Raw genomic sequence first — 21787 nt, 5'->3', positions numbered from 1 at the left:
TGCAGTCAGAACAGCCAAAAGCTGCAGGGGAATGAAGAGGGAGGGGCATGGTCTGGCTCCTTATAAGTGTTTTTGTTGCTCTTCAAAGCTGAATACTTCTTCAAAGGCATAGCAATGGACATTGATTTCAGTCTGAAAGTAGCAGCCCTCTCCCCACTCACTCTCCCACCCACTCTGAAGTGACTTTCTCAGCAGGATGCACTGTGGCTATAAGTCTTCTGCTTAACAGCAAAGCAACACATTCTGGCAACATCTTAAATATATTCATAGGACATCTGTGACTGGATTTGGAGGGGAACCAAACAGGGTAAAGGGAAGAGAAGTGAATAGGAAGCGCAGGACGGGGGAAGAAAGGGATGGGAAGGTTTAAAAATGTTAAGTGTTCATGAAAGATAAAAGACATCTTCTGATATAGCAGCACTTTAGCAGTCAGCCACGCTGAGTAGACCCTGTCTGAGATCAACTGCACGCCAACTTTGTTCCAGAAACAAGTCTGAGAGCCTCTCTCTTCAGCAAGTATTGGTTACGTGGATAGTTCTTTTGTCCTGGCATTTAAATACTGCAGCTTAAATGAGTCCTGGGAATGAAAAACAGAACAAACCAAACAAAGCCCATTCGCACTAAACCTTTTAATGATTTAAAAGAACATCTGATTGACCAGAGTGTTTGAGAAAATCAAGACAGCTGATCTGGCAGCTCTGGAGCATCACTGTACATTTACCAATCACACATGATACAGGATGTGCCCCATGACAGAGCATTTTCAAGGGAAAACATCATTGTGGACACCCCCTTGCAGTAGCCTGTCAACTTTTCTGCCATTTTTCTTAAGCTATTAACAGCAACTGTGCATGTACCCACCATAGTGGGCAATCATGCTACCCCACTCCACTCACATACATCAAATCCACTCTAAAACTGACCCAAACATATGGAACATTATGTCCTCTCCACATTGTGCAGGCCAAGACGAAAGGGTAAGGCGATGAGCAAACCAGCAGCTCTCATATGAACAATTTAACAGCCGTGCTATGCTACAGAGGTCTAGGGGTAGGCCCTATGAGTAAATGATTTTGCACACTGATGCATCTCGATTAAATTTGCCTGGGCTTGTGCCTCAGTGTCTCCTCCCCTAGGCCAAACTGTTCTCCTGAATCAGCTTGCTGCAGAGTGAGAAGAATGGTCACCACTTCAGACGGAGTGAATAAAGCTGATGCTTCTTAGCAAAACCCTCCTGCCTGGCGACAACTGCCCAGGGTCATGCCATCTGCATCCCCTTGTTAGGCAGCAGCTGCTCTACTCGCTCTGCAGAAACCCTTCTTCCTTCTGGATAGCAGCGATAGCTGATTTAATTATTGATGATGATGGGCAAAGGAGGAGGGGTTCTTCAGGCGAACTCACAGGTGCCACATGCCACAAATCCTAAAATAAAGTCCCTATTCTAAGGTTTCAAAATCATTCCTGTTCTTTTACAGGACACTGTAATTACTGTCCAACCAAGATGAGAAATATTGATAGACTCAGCTAGTTATTCAAGCAGCATGCTTGCACTACATCCAGTGCCACCTTTGAGCCTCTGTTACCTGTGCGAGTGTGAGGTACTGTGTAGTGTTATTTATCTTGAGATGTAGGTGTATGTTCTGGACGGGGAACGAGTGGATTCTGCTTGGGCAGCTGGGTCATTCAGAAAATCCCAGATGAGGATGGTGTCATCGTGTGAGCTGCTGACGATCTGGAACTCATCAAATTGAAGCCGAAAGACTCTTCCAGAATGCTCCTAAATGCAAGTGGGAGACACAGTATGTTATAAATTTGCTGGCACGTGGGATGGATCAGGGAAGATGAAACTGGCCTTGGATTCTAGCATTACATGCATTTCTCAGTAAACCCCACATGACACACTGTGCATCAGCACATCAGCATCACGTTGTGTAAACTAAGTTCTCTTTCAGTGAAAAGGATTTGCGGTATCTGAGTACTTGGCTCACAGGAAGTTTACAGTTACAATTACCCATTACTCCTTAAATCTTAAACATTGGACATGTACTGTGCAGAACAAACCAAGCTCCCTTCACCACACAATTCAGTCTGGTGAGGCTGACAGGAACACTGCCTTCCTTGTTCCATGGTGAAACTCATTCCCAAAATCACAGATTTCCAAATGCAGTAGGTTACAGGGGGAGAGATGTGAACTTTGCATTTGGCACCACTGCCACTGCTGTAAAGGAAAGGGTTTAATACTGGAGGATACTAAGAAGCCTGTTGTAAAGCCTGGTGACACAGTAATAATTCCTCTTAAGCAGTTCTAAAAATATGAACTAGAAAGGGCATACTTTACAGGCAGTTTGCATTCTGCTCTGAGGCTGAGTGGAAATGGCATGACGATTTGGCAAGGGTTCAGACTGTAATTAACAGGAGGTAACGGCAAGATCCTGGATATCACAGAGCAAATCCACTGTACTTTCCCGTTGTGTTGCCTGGTTTTCTTGGTGCTTACACTGCTATAAGAACAGCGGCCTCTTCCTCGGTCAGAAGGGAACAGAAACCATGCAACTAGGGTGAGCCCTATCTCATCCATTAATACAAAATTCTCTTCAGTGCTCACACATTGTAATGGGCTTAGAGTCAGTAAAAAAACATGTCTTAAAATACTTCAATACTGAAAATGCAGTTTTCTCAAATATTTAGGCAAAAGATTAGTCTTAGCTACTAAATGCCTCTGTCCTATGGTACAGGACTACAAGAATACAGCTTGGTTTGCAAAGCACAACAACTGCCTTAAAGTGAATCTGTTAATCTCTAAAATTGACTGAAAATACACACGCAATATTCAGATTCTATTTTTAAGATAAATTTAAAAAAATGGTCTAATCCTTGGACCTTTTCTGATCTCTTAACTATACTTTGAATTTGTCTTAAAAACACCTCATGCGCTTGTCTTCCCACCTATTCAAAAAAGAAATGTTTTCCCAGAGTCTGTGTTGTAGAAGTGAAATACAGAAGTTTTTTGCTAAAAAATATCACTACGACAGTCAGGTCCACTGAGGGACAGCCCACAGAGAGAGGTGCTTCCAAAAACTGTTTCCAGAGCTCCCTTTTTTCTCCCAGTCACTGTAGGCTATGTAATGTTGCCCTAGAAGTTCCACACACCTGCCCTTTGCTTTTACAGAAGCAGTAAGCACAATGCACACCCTAAGTGGAGGCCAAAAGGACCTGGACTCTTTAGCTTGTAAGGAAAGCTGAGCTATGTGCTTATTCTGTGCCTCAAAAGCTTCTGACAAATTCATGTGGCCACCATTCCAGCTAACAGAAGACAAAACTGGAAGGGACCTGGCATGCAGCAAGCATTTGTTATCTGTGCAGTTTCCTCCTACTGTTTGAAAATTGAACACGAGCAGTGGGAGACTCATGATGCTCATTGTGCAGCCAGGTTTAATTTTGGAGGCTGAGGGAAGAGAAAAAACACAAAACCAAACCATGGGTAAGTGGGTATAAGGACACCCTGTTGTCATAAAACTCCTAAAAGTGCCAAAACAGCTTCCTCTGTACCCCCCCATCTCTTTTGGCCCCCTCCATTGCTATCAAATAGGGATTTATGAGTATCTGTGTGTTGAGATTCCTACAGTGTTTCCATCCCACTGGATCTGATTTATAATATAATTAGCTGGGGCACTTTGGCTGTCCACTGCTGGAAAATGCAGAGGAAATCACACCAGTTAAATTAAGTCTACAGGTTACTTAGGCACACATTTGTTTCAGGCTAGAGCAGGAACACTACTAATACCAAGCTGAAGTCTTAGACTCTCAGGATATGTGCTTATGGTTACAGAGTAGTTCCACAGTTTGGGACTGGGTGGCTAATGACAAAGGGTTTTTCTGGATTTCAGCAGAAACAATTTGCAGTTCTACTTAGCTAACAAGCAGGTTTTTCAGAATAGCTCCTGCAGGCACCTGAGGCTCTCATAGACTCTTACTCTGCAGCTTAGGGCTCAAATACACGATTGGAAAAGAGCATGGTTTAATGCTCTACTGCCTGTCAGCTGAGTCACAGTAACTCTCACACTCTGCACCAAATGTGAAAGCTACAACAACAGTAGCAATTCAGGCGGTGGATGAGAGTGCAGAAGGTCAGTTAGCACAGCTCAGCTGGTGAGAGATAACCACGCTTCTAGAGAATCAGATGGCCTCGGTATGATCTTGGTTTAGAGCACAAACTACAGTCGCACACCACAGCAGGAAAAGGTCCAATATATACTGACCCAAACATTTCTTTGCTAAAAAAGAAATATGTTTAGTACTTCTTTTTCAAAGATAACTTTGTACTGGATTGAAATCTTCCTTTATCCTCTGCAATAGCGCAAGCTTTTTGGGGTGACTGTGATGGAGGAATGCTTACAGGAACCATCCCATAGCCTTGGCTGTACTGGCATTTTCCTCACAGCTTTCTCACATTATTATAAGACCAGTGCAGATCCACTGTTAAGCATGACTGTGAAAGTTGTTAACACTCACACAATGACATTTTAACCACATCATCATCAGACCTGCCCTAAATACTGATGGACAGTATGAAAGTGGTAGTTGCTGTTTAAGGATGAGGTAATAAAGAATGAGGCAATTTCACTGTCTGTTCCAGTCCTTACCTGCCTTTTTCCTTAAACATACAAGTGCCAGTTAAAAGCGATTCCGAAGGTGTTTTTGCTCTTGTTGCTCAAATTTGGAATGTAAAACTTTAAGAAATTTCATGTCAACGTATCAGACAGCTTACTATTACAGCATCAGGTATGCACAGGTTAAAGTAAACCCACTGGTACACAGATTTCAAGAAGGACAAGTCTCAAAAGTTAATTTAGCTAATAACTTCAAATCACAGAGCAAAACTGTTAAAAAGTGAGTGACAGTTCCACAGGTTCCAACTTCTAATGCTTTATAGCTTGCAACATTAAAAAAAAACCACACCAAAACATGGACACACAAAAAAGCCAGACCCATAGAAATTTCTAGATCCTGCAGACTGAACTAAGCTGACTTGAGTTTTCATGGCTCAAGATAGCCCTGATCAAGCACACTTTTCTGCTCCCTCCAACACCCCTGCCAAAAGCTCTTACCACAAGGGTTCGCAAGCAGAGGGTCCCTGCTGGAGCACGGGGGTCCAAAGCAGCCACAAGATCCCATACTTTAATTTTCCTAGTAGTGAAAAAATAGACAATAGTCTTTGTTAGAGAGAAAAGAGCAAGTGCTCACAGAAAAAAAAAATAAACTGTTAGTACATCTTAGCTAATACAGCAGTTCAAGGAAAATTACAGCAATCCTTTCTGCTCTTGAGAACTGGTTCTTGCATTTCCCCTTTGTAAAGCTTATAGAGCTTAATGGGAGAAAAAAAAATGTACTGTCAACAAAGTAAACCCCATAAAAAGCAGGTGGCGGTAACTAACAGAAACGTGGGAGTGCAGACACCTAGTCTGTAATGGCAAATGGTCCAGCAGATATAACCACAGATAGGAAAAATTGTTCTTAGCAGTGGTTCAGCTAGAAGAGGTTTCAGGCTGTGTCGGTCAGACATTCTTACAAAGTAAAGAACTGGACACACACATCAAAACACACTGACTTATTGCAAAAGAAGGAAAAAAGGTATGCTTTGTAACATGGTCCTGATTTACAGACAAGGTGACTAGTATTTATAAGGAAGATACAGAAAAGTGGGATGTGAGACACTGAGACAGGAAGATGCAAGGTATTAACTGCACTGATGGCCTCACCCATCATACGCCCCACTGACTATCCTCTTCTTGTCAAAGCGTATGCATCTCACCAACTCTTCATGGCCTTCCAATACTCGTAAACATGCCCCACACTCGATGTCCCACAGCCTGGAAGAAAGAAAACAAAAGTAGTACCTAAAACAGTTATGAAGTTAGCCTACTTGCTTTCCATGCTTCTGTCAGCTTTTTGACATGACTTCCAGTTACCATGGATAAAGAAAGGTTATTTTCCTACAAGAACTGAAATTCTTTGACACACATTGTCTAGAGATGGTCCATCTGTGGCTGAAATGTGCTCTGCTCATACAGGAATCTTAATAGCTGTATCTGCCGCATCTCCCTGACGCACAGCAGAAAAGAAAGCAGGCACAAATGTTCTTAAATGCTCATTCAATTAGCATTCAGACTGACTTGAACTTCACAGTAGTGAGAAATACAGGTGGAATCTCTAGGTGACACATCTCAAAGCAGAACAACTGCTGAGGGTTCAGGTCACTTGTCCTGAGAGACAGAAAGAAACAGAAACACTGTCCCCACATATTTTACTCCTGAGGTCCCCAAAGAATAATCCAGATCCAGTGGATTTGTGCCCAAGGTTGGCAGATAATGACTGCAGCTGTCCTGCCATGACAAGCTGCTCTCACTTTGGACAACAGAGGAATGGACAGACTCTTCCACTACTATAGAACTGATAAACAATTTGTCTATGCACACAACTGAGGCCAGTGAGGAGCACCAGGTGACTCTTCAGCTTGTGAAGTTGATCTTTCAGGAATATGAAGATGAAGATCCTAATAATTTTCACATAGGAACCAGCCCACCAGTCAAGGTCAGAGCAAGCAACTCCATGGCAAAGGTCAGCCAAAGGCACTCTGGCTGGTCAGCGAGCATTAAGTCTCCCAAGGACTGTAAACAGGGTGGACAATGCCAGAAATGAATTGGTGCAGAAAGGTTTGAAAAGCAATCTTGTGCCAGGAACTTTAGTGCCATGTGTTTCCATTCCCTGCCATTAATCCTGAGATTGCCAGCAGCTCTGGGAGGCTGCATCACGCTAATTCAGGCCTGTATTTTAAGGTCCCAGTTTGAGGTTTTACCTGAATCTGAATGTGCTGAGATGATGATGTCCCTAGCCATGTGGGGAACAAGCCTTCATGTACAAAAGAGGTAACTACTATGTAAGAGCAGAATCTCCTAACAGAATTGGTGTCAAGGGCATCTTCCAGATTTGATAACCTTCTCAAATTTCTACTTCTTTAAATAGCCAAAGGATGAAACAGTAAAGGAAGCACTCTAAAGGCTTAAGAACTAACTAAAACAATTTACTACAAAGTGTGCACAGTCAAAACCACTACCACTCTTCCTTGCTATAGCTTTGGGAGAATTTCTGGAAGTAGAAGGAAGTCTGCAAGCCTTTAATTCACCTGAAGACCTAGCAGAGCTGGAAGATGTACAGAACGCCAGTGAGACTGAATCCTCATCTCCTAGAGAGAATGCTGTTGTTTAAACAGTCAAGTGTCAGAACCCCATGTGTGCACACACTGGAGGTTGAACACACACATGCAAATCAACCACTTAATTAAAAATTAACCCAAGATGATGTAGCCTGAGTCTATTTTCTTGTTCTAAATTATCTTTTTTGTCTTTTTTTTTTTCTATAGCATGTTTGTCTGTAGCAATTAAGAACTTTGACCCTGAAGACTAAGATACTGAAGTGGTTGGATTAAACTCGATAAACCAATTTCTAATAGATGGAAATCACCACAAGGACAGCAATGCGGTGTCCTCTTACACTGGTGAAATATCTGGCCTACAACAAAACCTAAACAATTTTTACACACGACATCTCTCCACAGAAGATACTGATTTCTCTGCCACTTCACATGTCCTTGTGTTTTCAGTTGCAAAACTAGAAATCCGTTACCTTTCAGAAAGTTTCCCTGAAACTGAGGAACATCAAACTTCAAATTCTGTATCAGGAGGCAGCCTCTATTAAAGGCCAACACACAACATCTGGCATTTTATAGTGGATTAAAATCAAACATACAAAGCACAAAGTCACCCACAAAGATGACCTGGTAACCTGCCCTTTCTTCATCACCCTTCCACTGACTTGTGCCCCCTGCTAATGGCTGGAAGAAAACAATGTGACCAGGTAAGTCTTCTGCCTTACCCACACAGCGGCCAAACATGACTTCCATTAAGATTCACTGCCAACATTCCTGAAATTCTAGCACAATTTATCTGTCAACTAGGGATTTTGTCCAATGTAAGCATAAAAGTAACTGTATTCCTCTTTAGCGTTATCACTATCTTGACATCTATTTTTATTAGCATTGCAAGTCGTAATTCAGATCCTTCCCTAGCTGCTGTAACATTTAACTATTTCTTACTCTAACACTGGGACCAAGTTTCATAGTACAATTGCAGAGGGCTTTTTTTCTGTTTGAAGTGGAGGAGTTCTCACCATGCGTAAGTGGTGCTACTCTTACATGATGCCTGTAATACTTCTTCCCTTGATTTAGAGACAGAAGTTCCAGCTCTCTCGGTCATGCTTTCAGACAGCCCTACACTAAAATCTGGTATAATGACATGGTGATGTCAACCAAAGGACAACTATTTTCCTACAGAATGCAAAGCCAGAAGAGGTAAGTAAAGTCCACAGACAAACAGCAGCATGAATCATTCTCACTGAGGAGAACTTACTAATGATATGCAAAGCGAAGGGTTTCTGCTTACACTGTCCAGTTTTCAGGTTTTATCAGATGGCAGACAATTATTTAAAGCAATGACAAAGACAAAAGGGGGGTTGCTCTTACTCCTGCTTGCATAACAGAGCCATTTCTTTACGTCACTTCAACTACTACTCAAGCTTGCTCCATATGCCCTGAGATTAGTGAGACGTCCCTCTGCCAGCATCTGAAGATGCAGAGAGAAACCCTGACTCATGATACCAGAAGGAGTTAAATCTCAGACTGCAACCAAGGCAGCTGGAGAAGTGCAAAAGGCAGTAAACTGAACTTCAGCCTCTAAACCAGCTGTTCCAAACTTAACCAGGTGCCAAGTACCACAAGAGGAGTTTGGCGAGAGCCCAGGAGGATTTCTGCAGAGGATTAAATGCCTCTTACTGCAAATCTGACCCCTGTAACTAGACACATAGCCCAATTAAAATATCACAAGAGGACACCATAGAAAGTGGTACTTGCCAGCTCTTTCATACACCAGAATTGTCAGAGCAATGCAACTTGTTGATTAGTATGGGACTCTTGAGATACAGAGGATGAAAGACAACACAGTAAACAGGCTTCTAATATCTCCTTCCAGTAGTTCCCAGTGTTCTACAGCAAAGAAAGCATTTTTCAAAGAGGACAAGGGTACAGAGCACTTCAGTTGCCTAACCTCTGCACATCCCAGGGAATCAGAGACAACGTGCTGGCACAGAACTCTGCAATGGGGAGTGTGTCTCTCACCTGATAGTATTATCTGAAGAGCCGCTCACTACTAGCCTGTCTCTGTACTGCAGACATGCAATGCCTCGTTTGTGGCCATTTAAGGTGCGCACAAATTCGCAGGTACTAGTGTTCCATACCTGTGACAGGAAGGGGGGAGGGAACCACACAGAGACAAAGGTATTAGGAAGAGACTAACAAAAGCTGGTATCTGTATGATATACAGATGCATCCAGAATGCTCTTAATTGAAGATGCTATCATTAAGAGTGGGAAGATTACCGCTCCAGTGACTTGTGATTATATTCTGCAACTGTTAGCATCTTGGGTCACTGTACACAGAAGATTTTTGCCACATCATGTAAGAATTAGCTTCCAAAATCAGGCTTTAGCATTCTTGGGCTATGATTTAGTCTACACAGGATCTTGATTTTCCTCAGTTTTAAGGCTGCAGATTTGGATCACAGCAGTAACATTAAAGAGACTCCTATCCACTCACCTTTACTTTTGCCCCCATGCTGCCCTCTGACAACTGTTCGAGTGACATGCTGAAACAGATCATGGAAGTGGTCAAGTTGAAAAAGAACACAGAAAAAAAAAAGTCCTTTTTCAACTGCATCTGTAACTAGGTCTGATTTGCCATCCAGTGCTGTAAACAAGTTGTGCAAGCTCAACACAGAAGGGACAAGTGGAAACAAGCAGCAGGAAGAATACTGCTTCTAATGGAAGATCTGTGCACTAACTGCCAAGGACTATCTTCCATCTCTGGGCATCTGTTCTCAGTTATTAAATACCCCAATGCTGCAAATAAGAAGCCTCTGAAACACCTCACCTTTATAGTTCTGTCACCTGATGCTGATACAATGTACTTGTCATCAAAGTCCACCACGTTGACAGCTGCTCGGTGCCCTACTAGCACCCTCCTTAGGGTGATGTCTGTTGGTGAAGCCATGTCCCACACAGCAATGGAACGGTCTTTGGAACATGTCACCATCATGCCGTTATTGAAGCGGAGGTGCAGTACTGCTTCGCAGTGGTGAATCAGTGTGTTCAGCATCTCACCTGCATTCACATCCCACACCCTGCAGGTCCAAATTTCAAACCAGAGAGAAGAGAGTTAAAAAACTGTACAGTGGATTATCTGCAGAGCAAGAGAGGCACAAAGAGAGGTAACTGACTCTCTAGCAATATTAGAGAAGCTAATATAACGCCACAAGTTATATCTGTATCTATTAAATAGTTCATTAAAAGATGTATTATATAAACCTATTGACTATGCATACACTGAGACAGTACAGCAGTCAAAACCCCTGCAATGCAATTAACACCATAAAAATAAACCAGCCAGGAAAGAAGCTTTCTTTAATTAAGGGAATTTAGTGTTGAGGAAAGGTATGAGATTGATGGCCTTAAAGACTGATGTTTCCTGGTTGTATAAGCCTACAACACACTCCATTTCCAGTCAATGAGTACTTAGTCATAACCTGTGGAGAAGCAAGTTCAGTGACAGGTTTAATTTTTGACCTCTTTCACAGGACTATCAACTCAAGGCAAAATTTATAGAGAAGCAGAAGATAATGCTTTTCAAACAAATGTAAGTAACTGCCCCAAGTTGCACCATGAACTGCATTTACCCTGCAGTGCATCTGCTACACAGCTACATTCCAGGAATGCGCTGAATACTCAAATTAAGACAGAGCAGTTATGTCAACTTAATGTTATTAGAACCAACTGTTCCAGCGGAAAGATAATTTAAGATGAAAATTAGGAAAAGGCTTCATACAGAACTTCTAGGAATTGAAATTAAGATATTAAGTCTTAAAAATGTTTCTTTTGGGCTATTCTGTTGGCAAACTTCTTTCACCTTCCATAAGGATTTCTTTTGGCACTATCATACCTGTATCCCACATATCCTATGTGAGAGCAGAAAATGGCTGTATCATCAGGCACATCAGACATTGCCAATAAGGCAAGCAGTAAGAAAATCTAAGATGTGAGAAAGACTTCTAATGTCTTATAACTTATGACGGCTGAAGTGCATCAACTTACAGCCTATAAATGAGAATGAATAGTACATTCCAATTACAAAATGCAAAGAAGAAAACCTGACAGAATAACGACCTGAGCTGTTAACATACGAGCAGTTTGCAGACAGGGTTGCCAAACTGAACAGGAGCTGGAGACCTACTGACTTCTTTGGACAAGTGCATCCCTGAGATCTCAGAAGCATTAAGAGCCCATCTGTACTGTTTATTGAATGAAGCCCCTCTTCCTGAGGAGACCCGAGGATAAAAGTGATGCATCCTATGTGCCTCTGGGTTCTGCACATTTACAGATACAGTGGGAAACAAAAGTATTTCTGGGCAAGCAGCCAGGCTGCAATTTGGCCTGCTTGGTCTGACATGGAAGATGATAGTGCTTGTTACAGAAATCAGCCTCTCTGTTGTGATCTGCTCAGTACAGTGCAGTTCCCACACCGTCTCCAGGCAGGCAGAATTGCTGAAATTCTTGATTCCTGCCAATGACAGGACCCCAAAATCCAGCAGCACCACAAAGACCACATGCATCACATGTCAGGAACTAAATGTAATCTTTATTAGCTTAACAGTGGTAGTTTACACACATGCACAGTGATAACCATAAAGAGCTTTCAGCTAATAGCTTCAGAAAAGGCCACTGACACAGCCTTTTGTTGTCTGTAACTTCACTTCATGGGCACTGTTTGTACTCTGACAAGAAGAGGATATATAATATAACAACATGGAGAAGACAGACCTGCTCTTCCACATATAAGTTCATATTGCAGTTCATTAACTCATATGTGCTTGCATTTATACTACAGGTCTTAGACTCCCTGGGATTCTGTAATATGTCTAATGGACTTCACATCTCCACAACATGCACCACAAGTGCTGACTTGAGGTGTCCAGCCTTTGGTTGGAGAGTGGAAGGAAAGCAAGGTTAGAATGACTGAACAAAACCAAACATCATGCAAAATGTAATTAAGAGTCACAGGAGATCTAGTCATACATCTTTTGTTAAAATTGACTATGAATGACTAAACCTTCAAACCTGCTTTGAAAACTTCAACCAACTTTTAAAAAGTTATTCTCTGGGAGAAGTTAAAACATTCTTAGGGAGCATCAAAACATGCAAAACCTTAGTGAAAAGCCAGATAGCCTTCCTAACTCATCTTGACCTTGACTGACCTTTGCTTAGGTTCTCATTTCTCCTTGACAGCCATTTGCATGGACATCTGATAAATAAGGCACAGTACATTCGTGAACACATATGCTGAACTACTTCAAGGAACTGACTGAAGAGCACACATTTAAGAAAATATTATTTCAGCAGCTTGCAAGGCTAAAATCTTAGAGGCAAACAGAAAACTCCAAATTATGAGCACACACCTGACTGTTGAGTCTGAAGATCCAGTAATGATCACCCGTTCATCGTACTGGAGACACAGGACAGAACCCGTATGTCCAGTGAGAATTCGCTTGCATTCCAATGTATTCTTATCCCAGATCTAAGATAGTAAACATTCAAAACCAGACAGCTCAGCAAGATTTTCACCTTTCAGCACTTACTGGTTTGACTAGTCTAGTTTTTACTACAACACATCATCCATAGTGCAGTACAGAACATCTTTAGTGACATCTGTAGAATCTTTTACAAGGCTCTTTTGTGCAATATGTTAACATCTTTGATATTACTGTCTTTACTATGAATATTGGTTTTACCCTTCTCATCAAGGTACAAGGCACAGTAATTACATAGGCTGTAATTACTGATGCGCAAAAACTCTGCTAGGGAAGTCTGTCTGTAAGAAAACAGGGTCTCTCTTGCCAGATAAAAGAGGAATAACATGCTCTGCACGTATGAGGTAAGGGAAGAAGAAGGACAGGTTACTAACAAGAGATTGGGCAGGTGTCCTGAAATTAGGACACTATTATTTATGGCATAGGCACTACATTCTGGAGCATTCTCACCTTGATAGTATTGTCTCGTAGGCCACTTACTATCTTCTGATCATCATACTGTAAACAATAAACCCCTTTGCTTGTCTCGCTTCGGCAGTGGATCCTCTGTAAACTGTGCCTTCCACAACGCCAGTTTGACTCTATTGTCTTGAGAGACAGGAAAGAGAGTAAAATTAAAGCATGGAACTATCACCTCTTTTTCTGTTTGTTTGAGAAGACAGTAGATACTTTTCTTTACGTTTTTTTCTGCAGTCAGGCCCATATAATGACATAACTACTTTCTAAACTGCTTTCTAACACATATAAGAAAACCAATTAAACGGACAAAAGCCTAGAAAACATACTGCGGCTAAACTCATCTGTGTTATCTGGAATGGTGAGAGAGAAGTGACCTAAAAGCTTTTTTCTGTCTCCAATCTTTAACCCCCAGTGACTCAACAGCTAAACAACTGAAAAGAAAGTCTCAGTTGAGCTCTAGCTAAGCACTTGTACAAATTTGTCACAACAGCACCTGAGCATGCTCTTGCCATTAGGAAAGTACCAGAACATGGCATTTTGCTCACACTAGATATAAGGCAACCATGCTCAATTTCTCCCTGTAACATCTTAACAGGTCTCATCTGCATCAGCTGGAGCGAAATACTGTGGAACAGAGAAAATCAAGATGGCATGGTGCTGCTGTGGCATCTGACCTGCAAGGGGTAGAAACTCCCTCTGCAAACCGCTCACTCAACAATCCAACTCATCCCCTGTATAACGGAGTACTGAAGCCTGGGACTTTATGTAACTATCCCAGATCTACAAACTCCGGACAAAGACACCATAGATTTGATGAGGTATTTCATTACCTCATTTGATGAGGTATTTCATATTCATTTCATTCAGATTCATTAGAATGGCATGTTCTCAGAATTTCTGCATCATGAATAAATCAGTGAGATTTAAAAATAAATTAAAAATCCAACCAAACACACCACATCTGGAAGCTGTTTCTTACCTCTATGTCCTGTATAATTTTGGGGTAAAGTGCTCTGTAGAATGAGTTGGGTGGTGCAGTCCCATCAGGAGGTTTATTTTTAAATAGATATTGTCCCCTGGAAGACAAAAGAACATCCCCCAGTGAACACAGATCATGTTTCAGTATTTTGGAGAAAGGTCCTCCTGGCAATTTACAAATGGGTAGCCACTGTTTAAGAGCACAGACAGACTGATACTCAAACTTAATTTACTCAGTCAGATGGGGTGGTTCATTGTTTGTTTGCCCTGTAACATATCAATGTTGCATTCTGACACTGAAATACTCATGAAAAATCTGAGCCTAGTCACTCAGGGAAGGGAAATACTTATTATGGACATGAGCCCATTCAACTCAATAGGAGGTGAGAATAGCTCATGCCTGCAATACACATACCTATATCAGAGGTCACCTTTAAAATAAAGTGTACAGAGAACATGAAGGAAGCCAAGGAATCCTCAAACTTACCATGCATTTATAGCTTTTATCTGCATTAGCAGGAACAGTATCAGTTTTGGTACACGGACATTTTACTGCTTCTCTACTACATTTTGGTAAGCAACACTTCATCTGCAGTGCTTCCCTCATTTCAACACTGATTTGGAATACTCATATCCCAAGCTAGATTTTTGCTACCAAAAAAATTCCGTAAATGGCAATCACTACCTGCTGTGTAAAAAACTTTAATTCCTCATCCTGAAGTTAAGAAGCCACCAAACACGGTGTGGAAGCTAGTAAACCCCACCATGGGCGTACTAACTGCTGTTCTGCCTGGCAACATGCCTCACAAAATGGAGAGAGGCACAAATGCCTCTGAGTGTAATCCTGGCATCAGAGGCACAGAGTTTACACTGGGCCAGCTCTACACTTCTCCCTCCCTTACTCCATTATGGCATAATTAATTGTTCAGTACTTCCTTGCGCATTTCTTTCTTGTCCTTTCCATACAGTAGACCTCAAAACTCATTTGAGACACTGTACATCAGCTGCCTTGACATACTTGAACTGGGGAAATCACAACAATAAACTACATATTTTCTGTTATAAAGCAGTTGCAAACTATAGGACTGAACAAATTAAAAAACAAATGCTCAAGAAAAGAACTTTTAATAATTCTTTACATAAAGTATCTTAAGTATGGCTTGAGAGAATGGTGCTTTCCACTTTGGACAGAGTAGTCATCTGAGTCTTCAAATACAGTGACCAGCTGCCACACATATGGGGCCTAACACTAATTAGATGGTTGCCTATTTACTGTCATCCAGTCTGGAACTTATTGGTCCAGGGAGACAAAAAATGCTTTGAAGATACACAAAACACCTAGGATACATCATGGAAGACTTGACTTGGTCTACAACAATATGTATACAAGCTTATGTGCCTGAAAACCTATCTATTGTTTCCAACTTTACTAGCTAATCTAATACAAGGTCTTGTTGCCATCTATAAGCCCTGACTTACAACCTGTAGAGTCATTTGTTTACAGTACAGCTAAAGGATTGCTTGGAATTTCCATGGCATCCCAGCGGCCATTGCACTATGGGTCTGGGATAAAAGGAACTGCTGTTCACAGGTTTTGATGACTGGCCGATTCAATCAGGTATTCAGATGGACACAATCATGCCCAGATTTTGGACTTCTGTTTTATATTTCTCTAAATCTGTGTAACCCTTACTCCCCCCTGACAAGCTGTGAAGGGCAAGTGAAGGGCACCATGCTGCAGAATTAGGGGTTTCTGTTGTAAACCACAAGCTGAAAATACTGAAATCAGGCAGCCCATGCGCAAAGTAAGAAGCTGTAAGCAAATAAGACCAGTCATCTATCATTCTGAACTGTCCAGTTAGTCAGCTCCTAGTGCTATGCACAGTGTTAGCACTGATTACAAGCTATAAAGCTCTATGTGACAGAGATGCAATTACACTGGATATTTCTTTTCTGCTTCTCTTGAACACCACACCATGCTTGGAGTTACATCTTCTAGAGCTTATAATAGGGCAATCTGAAAGACAGAGCACAGCTTGCTCCTGTTCTGTGAAAGCAACCTCCAGGACACAGTGTAAACCTGAAGAAGAGGAGCAGTAACAGGGTGTGACTGTCCTCTGAGATGAGAAGCAGAATTGTGCAACTGTCTTTTAGAAACATCATATGCCTGTACTAGTAGCTCTTGCTAATGTTATTTTTAAAATTTTGAAGGACCATCCGACTCAACTTTGATATCTTAGCAGCTCTAGAACACACTGTTAATCAGATGACAGGTGACAAGCAACATGTAACACTGATCAATCCAGAATACACCATGTCAAATTGTGACCTGACCTAATTTCTTCTCATAGGCTATTCTCATGACTTAGCAAGAGAAAAATGATCTTTGGAGAAGCTCAAAGGTGGACACACAAATGGCTGGAAAGCACAGTTTACTGAATGTGCACTGATAACAGGATGGCAACTGGGACCTTGCATGGAGTCTGTTCTAGATGTGTCATTACTGAACATTTTCATTAAAGACAAAGTATAGAAGAGGGAGTGCATTTATTACCTGGCCAATGATATTAAAGCTGGGAGAAGCTACAAGCACTTTGGAGGACAAGATTGATTTCATAATGCTCCTGACGAAATGGAGATATACCAAACAATAAACAGAATCTAATTCAATAAGGACAAGCGCCAAGTTCACCACCGAGGAACAACATAAGCATGCAAGATGAGGAATAATGGCTAAGTAGAACTGCCACGGAAAGGCTAACTGATTTTATAACAGTGGTATTTCACTGTTAAAAAATAAAAAACACATGTTCCACTGGAAAGCATAAAATGGAATGTCCTCCATAAGACATGCAAAGCAATGCTTCCCACACCATCAAACTCTGGTGATACTTTGGCAGAAGACACCATCCACCAATGAGTAGAGTAACTGGGGAGGGTCTGAACCGAGAAAACCAAGAATGGCAAGAGGACGAGGCAACACAGGGTTACGGCTGGTCAGTGCATCCACAATCTAGGAAACATGATCATCTTCCAACATGGAAACGATTAGTGCCAAAAGGAAAATGAGAAACTGTCCTGTTTGCACAGGCTAAATACAATATGGCAAACTGTAGCTAAGAATACAGCCTAGATTTACAGAAAACCTTTCTAACACCAAATTCAGTGAAACAGTGGAATTCCTTGACCCAGCAAGGCTTGGGGAACCTCCGTCAGTGAAGGTTCTTAAGAACAAGCTTAGACAAATATCTGGGATGACTTAGGAGAAACCTGGCTCTGCCTTTGGGAAACAGGAGAAACTAAAGAACCACTCAAGGTCCTCTTCAAACTTAGTGTGACCTCAACAACACAGAGGAAAAACAGAAGTCCTGGAGAGAACAAGGTACTAAAAGGAATGCAGAAGTTAACACTGCCATGCTTGTGTTCATTTTACACTCTTTTTAAACGTTACACTATTGGAAGCAGATCAAAATAGTATTTATTTTTAAAGGATGTTTCATAATCCTGATTTACTTGCCTTTATTGCCTGAAACAAACAGTATAACAAAATTAACCATAAAAAAGGAGCCTTTTGTTTGCAACTCTGTATCTTTTTCTTTTTAATAGCAATCAAAATGCCTGAGCTGTCACTTTTATCTTGTTTATGAAATATTCATACCCAGCTTCCTTTCTGCCAACATCCTAGGGACACCCTTGGAAAAGAAAATTATGTATTAAAGGACGTACCCCTGAGAGGGAAAGTTCTAATGAAATGTTAACAGAGCAGCTTCAAACTTGAGTGAGACCCACATTGTAGTAAGGCTATTTCAGATGATTATTAACTAATCTATCTGCATTTCTAAAGTCCCCTATTCTCCATGGTACCTACCCTCAGCTTCCAGTTTGAAAATTAAACAGATATCTAATAGTGAAAATCTGCTGAGGAAAACAAACAGACCTATCAGGAAACAACTAATTCATAGCACATGCTGCACCACTGCCACCCCTAAAAAAGCTCTTCTGCTCTGAACTGCTGACCAGTTTAGTGTTCCCCTGGGGTGTACACAGCTTCTTAATTTGAACCAAATGACAGCTGGGTGTAAAAACCTCAGTCTGTATATCACACTTGTCACAGTGGGAGAAGAACATGATCAGATGAGGAAAGTGAGGAAAAAGCCCCCACGCTGCCTGCATAGCCAAATGATGCCCTAACTCCCAAATTTTGATTTAAGTAACTGTCAGATTTGGAACCAATATGATGTTTCAGGATGCTAAATAACTCTCTTCCAACATGTTTTGAAACACAGCACCTACTGTCCTGAATGGGGACAAAGGAGGTGAAGATGCAGTTTTCTCACCATCCTCTCCTCTCTGACAAGCCCCTCCATAGGGAGTCTGTCCGGACCATTCTCTCAATGAGCTTCTTCCACAGCATCCCATCCGACGTCACCCGGTACCACTCTTTGCACACCAGCTCAGCAGCACACAACGATTTGGCATCCAGGTATGACAGAATGTTTTCAGCAATGTGATCCAATCCCCGAGCTGAGGAAGAAAAAAAAAAATAAAGAAGAATATTATTTGCTGGGGAGACATGGAGTTTAAAACCACCCCCCTTGCTAGTACAAAGACACCCTCTCTTTCCATCTCCTCTTCTGTATGTGGAGCTGGACTAAATGCACACAAGAGCATTTGCAGCTAAGTTCAGGAGTGAACAGCGTTCTCCAACTTCCTTTGGATATAACACAACAAGTCATTAAAAATAATAAAGAATCCAAGAAGTCATTCCAATCTATTTCAATGGGTTTTAGCACTAGGGGGATATTCTATGGATGGCATTTCCAACTCAGCGACGCAGCCCCCAAAATCTCTCTATATTAGGACCATTTCTCATCTCACTGCTACAGCTGTTCTCATGTTGCAGCGGCTCAAAAGCTGTTTTTGCTAAAGCAGTAGCTTTTAAACGTAATGAAGAAAAAAATATATATTCCCAATGTGTGCCCTGAAGGGTAGTGGTACCTTTAGACATGGGGGAGGGAGAGATATGCAGATGCACAGGGAAGTCGAGAGAGAAGGAGAGGCTGTGTAAGGAGAAAGTGAAGCAGGTTTGTCAGTTTCATTTGCTTTAGTGGGTGAAGGGAAAATATGCACCAAAACGGTATAATTTTCAAATATTTTCTGGTGTGAATTCCAGGACTGGCTTTGTTTCAACATGGCTGGAGTGAAATGTAAAGCAATTGCTCGGTTAGCACCAACCAGCCCAATGTAACGCCTGTGAAGCTGGGGGACAGGAAAGGTTATCCTGTTTTTCTTAACTGGATGGATGCATCCAGTAAAAATGTGCTCTTATCCACTCAAATTTAATCACTACCAAGACTTCAGAAAAATAAGATGGCTTTTAAATGAAATGCTGCATAAACACAGCTTCTCTTGGAGCCTGTTTAAGTCACGAGTGACACACATCATCAAGAGATGACCTCGCTTCACAGGTCAAATTTCAGAGGCTTTGTAAAAGTTGTAGCTTAGACCTCATCATCCCTCAGGCATAATGTCCAGACCAACCAAAAACGAAGCATGGCAGATTTGCATTACATGCATCTTCCCTCTGATTCATATTTAGGACAGAGTTAAAGAAGTCTTTTCTTGTTTTTAGAACAACAGCCTCAAAGACCAGGCCCTGCTTTGACATGGAAAGAAAAAAAAGCAAGTGCATTTTTAAAGTCATATGGCCGTACTTCTGCAAACCCAAATTGGGTTGCAATCAGCTGATTCTGATTAGAGTTTATGAAACACAAAAGACCCAACCTTTGTTGAAGGTAACTGGAAGATCTCAAAATCATCTTCCAGTGCATGAAAATCAGAAAATTCAGCATGCCTCCTCTTGCTCCTCTCAAACATCCTAAATTTATAATACACTTTGGGTGAGACATTCTGCCCAGCGTTTTATGCTTCCATTCATGAGGAGAAAAAGCACGTGAATGATACCATGCACAACCACAGAGTGCAGAAAGAGGTCTGACATTTCTTATCTTTATAGATGCAAAATTAGATGTCAACCTGCAAAATAAAAGCATCAGCAGCCTTTATTATGCATTTAATCTGAAAAGATATATACAGCCACTATATAAAACTCTTTAAAAAAAGGAAAAGTCTTTGTAAATTTAGATTGGCTCTACAGTAATCTGTGGAAAGAGAGATACAAAGTTTTAGTGAATGTGAACTGTAATTTTCAGGAATTCCACAATTTGGAAGGGCAGCCATGGATATTGTGTCCCCCCAGCTTCCCCACTCTGACACCTGCAGCCCCGAGTCCTCTCCACTGGGTGCAAATGGCATATTTGCTCCCTCAGTCTGTGTTGCTTCCAGTGGGCCCACAGACATTTATAGATGCAACAGGGCACTCACAAATGCCTGTGTGTGTAGTATGCATACTGGTGGCTTTATGTCAGCAACATGGCTTTATGTCAGCAACATCACGGCAAGGAACTGTTTTATACAGGGACCAATCTGTGGCTTTAGGAAGCAGAGCTACACTGCTGGAAATGTACACAGTGATCTTCACCCGTAAGTCTGCCTCTGACCCACCTGCCTTTCCTGGATCATCAGTAGTTGCACTTTAGATCTTACTGCAATGAGGTGTGGTAACTACTTTCATTACCATAAATAATCCCTTGCCACTGATGCAAGACCCTTTGCAGAGAACGAAAACTAATGTTTTGGCCTCTCCTCCTCACATGTATAAATGGATGAGCAGAGCTACTCCGGTCTGTCAGCAAACTCAATTTTACTATTTTGTTTCTGAGGAAGAGCACAACTCACTGAGAAGTACATCTAACAAAGCACTGCTTCCTCAAAAAGGGAAATCTCTGCTCACAGAAGTTTTTGCTAAATCGACGTGAAACACAATTAGCCCTTCCGTCCTCCATACCAACAAGGATGTTTCAGTTATTTCACACATGAAAGCCTTATAAAAATGACTTTCCTCATAAAAAATGTTAAACAGCTTGGAAATGCTAAGCAGAGACCTTATTTTTCATAAACGGAACAAAGTTTGTTAAGTCCGCAGTTAAGCTGTATTTTTCAAACTACCTTAATTCTGTTCAAAGTACTGGGAAGATAATCTGAGTCAATTTTATTTTGTATTAGTAAAATGTGCTCATGATATAAAACTACCTTTAATTCTGGTCATTCTTTGGGACAGTGCTAGGAGGACAGAGATAAGATGCCTCATGATTTTGAAGTAGCTTTATTGTTTTATTCACTCAAGGGGGAGAGCAGGAAAGAGAATGAAGGAATAAAAATGAAACCAGAATACTGAATGCTTGAGAATTTCAGAAAGCTAAAAAAAAATACTTAAAGAGTCTAGGTTTTTTTATTATGTCACGTCATTTAAAATTTTAGGTTCATCCCTCTTTCTTAGGCCATTTCTTACCTTTCCCTTTCCCATTCCCCTCATTAGAAACCTGCCTGTACTCAGGACATCCTGCACAGACTGCAGAGTCTGCACCAGTGTAACTCCTTCCCATTAATTTTCTCCCTTAGAGCTATATTCACTAGGACATTAGCACTTTCAAATATGCAAATTGATGCACATACATTATTTAAGCACACAGTTCCCACAG

General features: G+C 41.3%; 1 protein-coding gene across 12 annotated transcripts in view; it reads right to left on the bottom strand.

The window, feature by feature from the left end:
• Nucleotides 1-241: 241 nt before the first annotated feature.
• The window catches only part of BTRC (beta-transducin repeat containing E3 ubiquitin protein ligase), a 116964-nt gene continuing 95418 nt past the window's right edge, over nt 242-21787 (bottom strand). For all 12 annotated transcript variants that reach the window (XM_061458917.1, XM_061458921.1, XM_061458922.1 and 9 more), the window contains 10 exons: nt 18524-18710; nt 14188-14284; nt 13200-13337; nt 12618-12736; nt 10040-10289; nt 9230-9348; nt 5760-5870; nt 5109-5187; nt 1584-1777; nt 242-577 (listed from right to left, as the gene is read on the bottom strand). In XM_061458917.1, coding sequence (XP_061314901.1) covers nt 1616-1777; nt 5109-5187; nt 5760-5870; nt 9230-9348; nt 10040-10289; nt 12618-12736; nt 13200-13337; nt 14188-14284; nt 18524-18710 — 1262 coding nt within the window. In that variant the 3' untranslated portion in view covers nt 242-577; nt 1584-1615. The remainder of the gene's footprint in view (nt 578-1583; nt 1778-5108; nt 5188-5759; nt 5871-9229; nt 9349-10039; nt 10290-12617; nt 12737-13199; nt 13338-14187; nt 14285-18523; nt 18711-21787) is intronic.

The sequence above is a fragment of the Pezoporus flaviventris genome, unplaced genomic scaffold, assembly GCF_033815535.1.
Source record: "Pezoporus flaviventris isolate CSIRO_AGI_PZ_B2104156 unplaced genomic scaffold, CSIRO_AGI_Pfla_v1 ptg000029l, whole genome shotgun sequence".
Classification (NCBI taxonomy): Eukaryota; Metazoa; Chordata; class Aves; order Psittaciformes; family Psittacidae; genus Pezoporus; species Pezoporus flaviventris.
The sequence above is the reverse complement of the archived record's forward strand: the minus strand, read 5'-3'. Positions and strand labels throughout refer to the sequence as shown.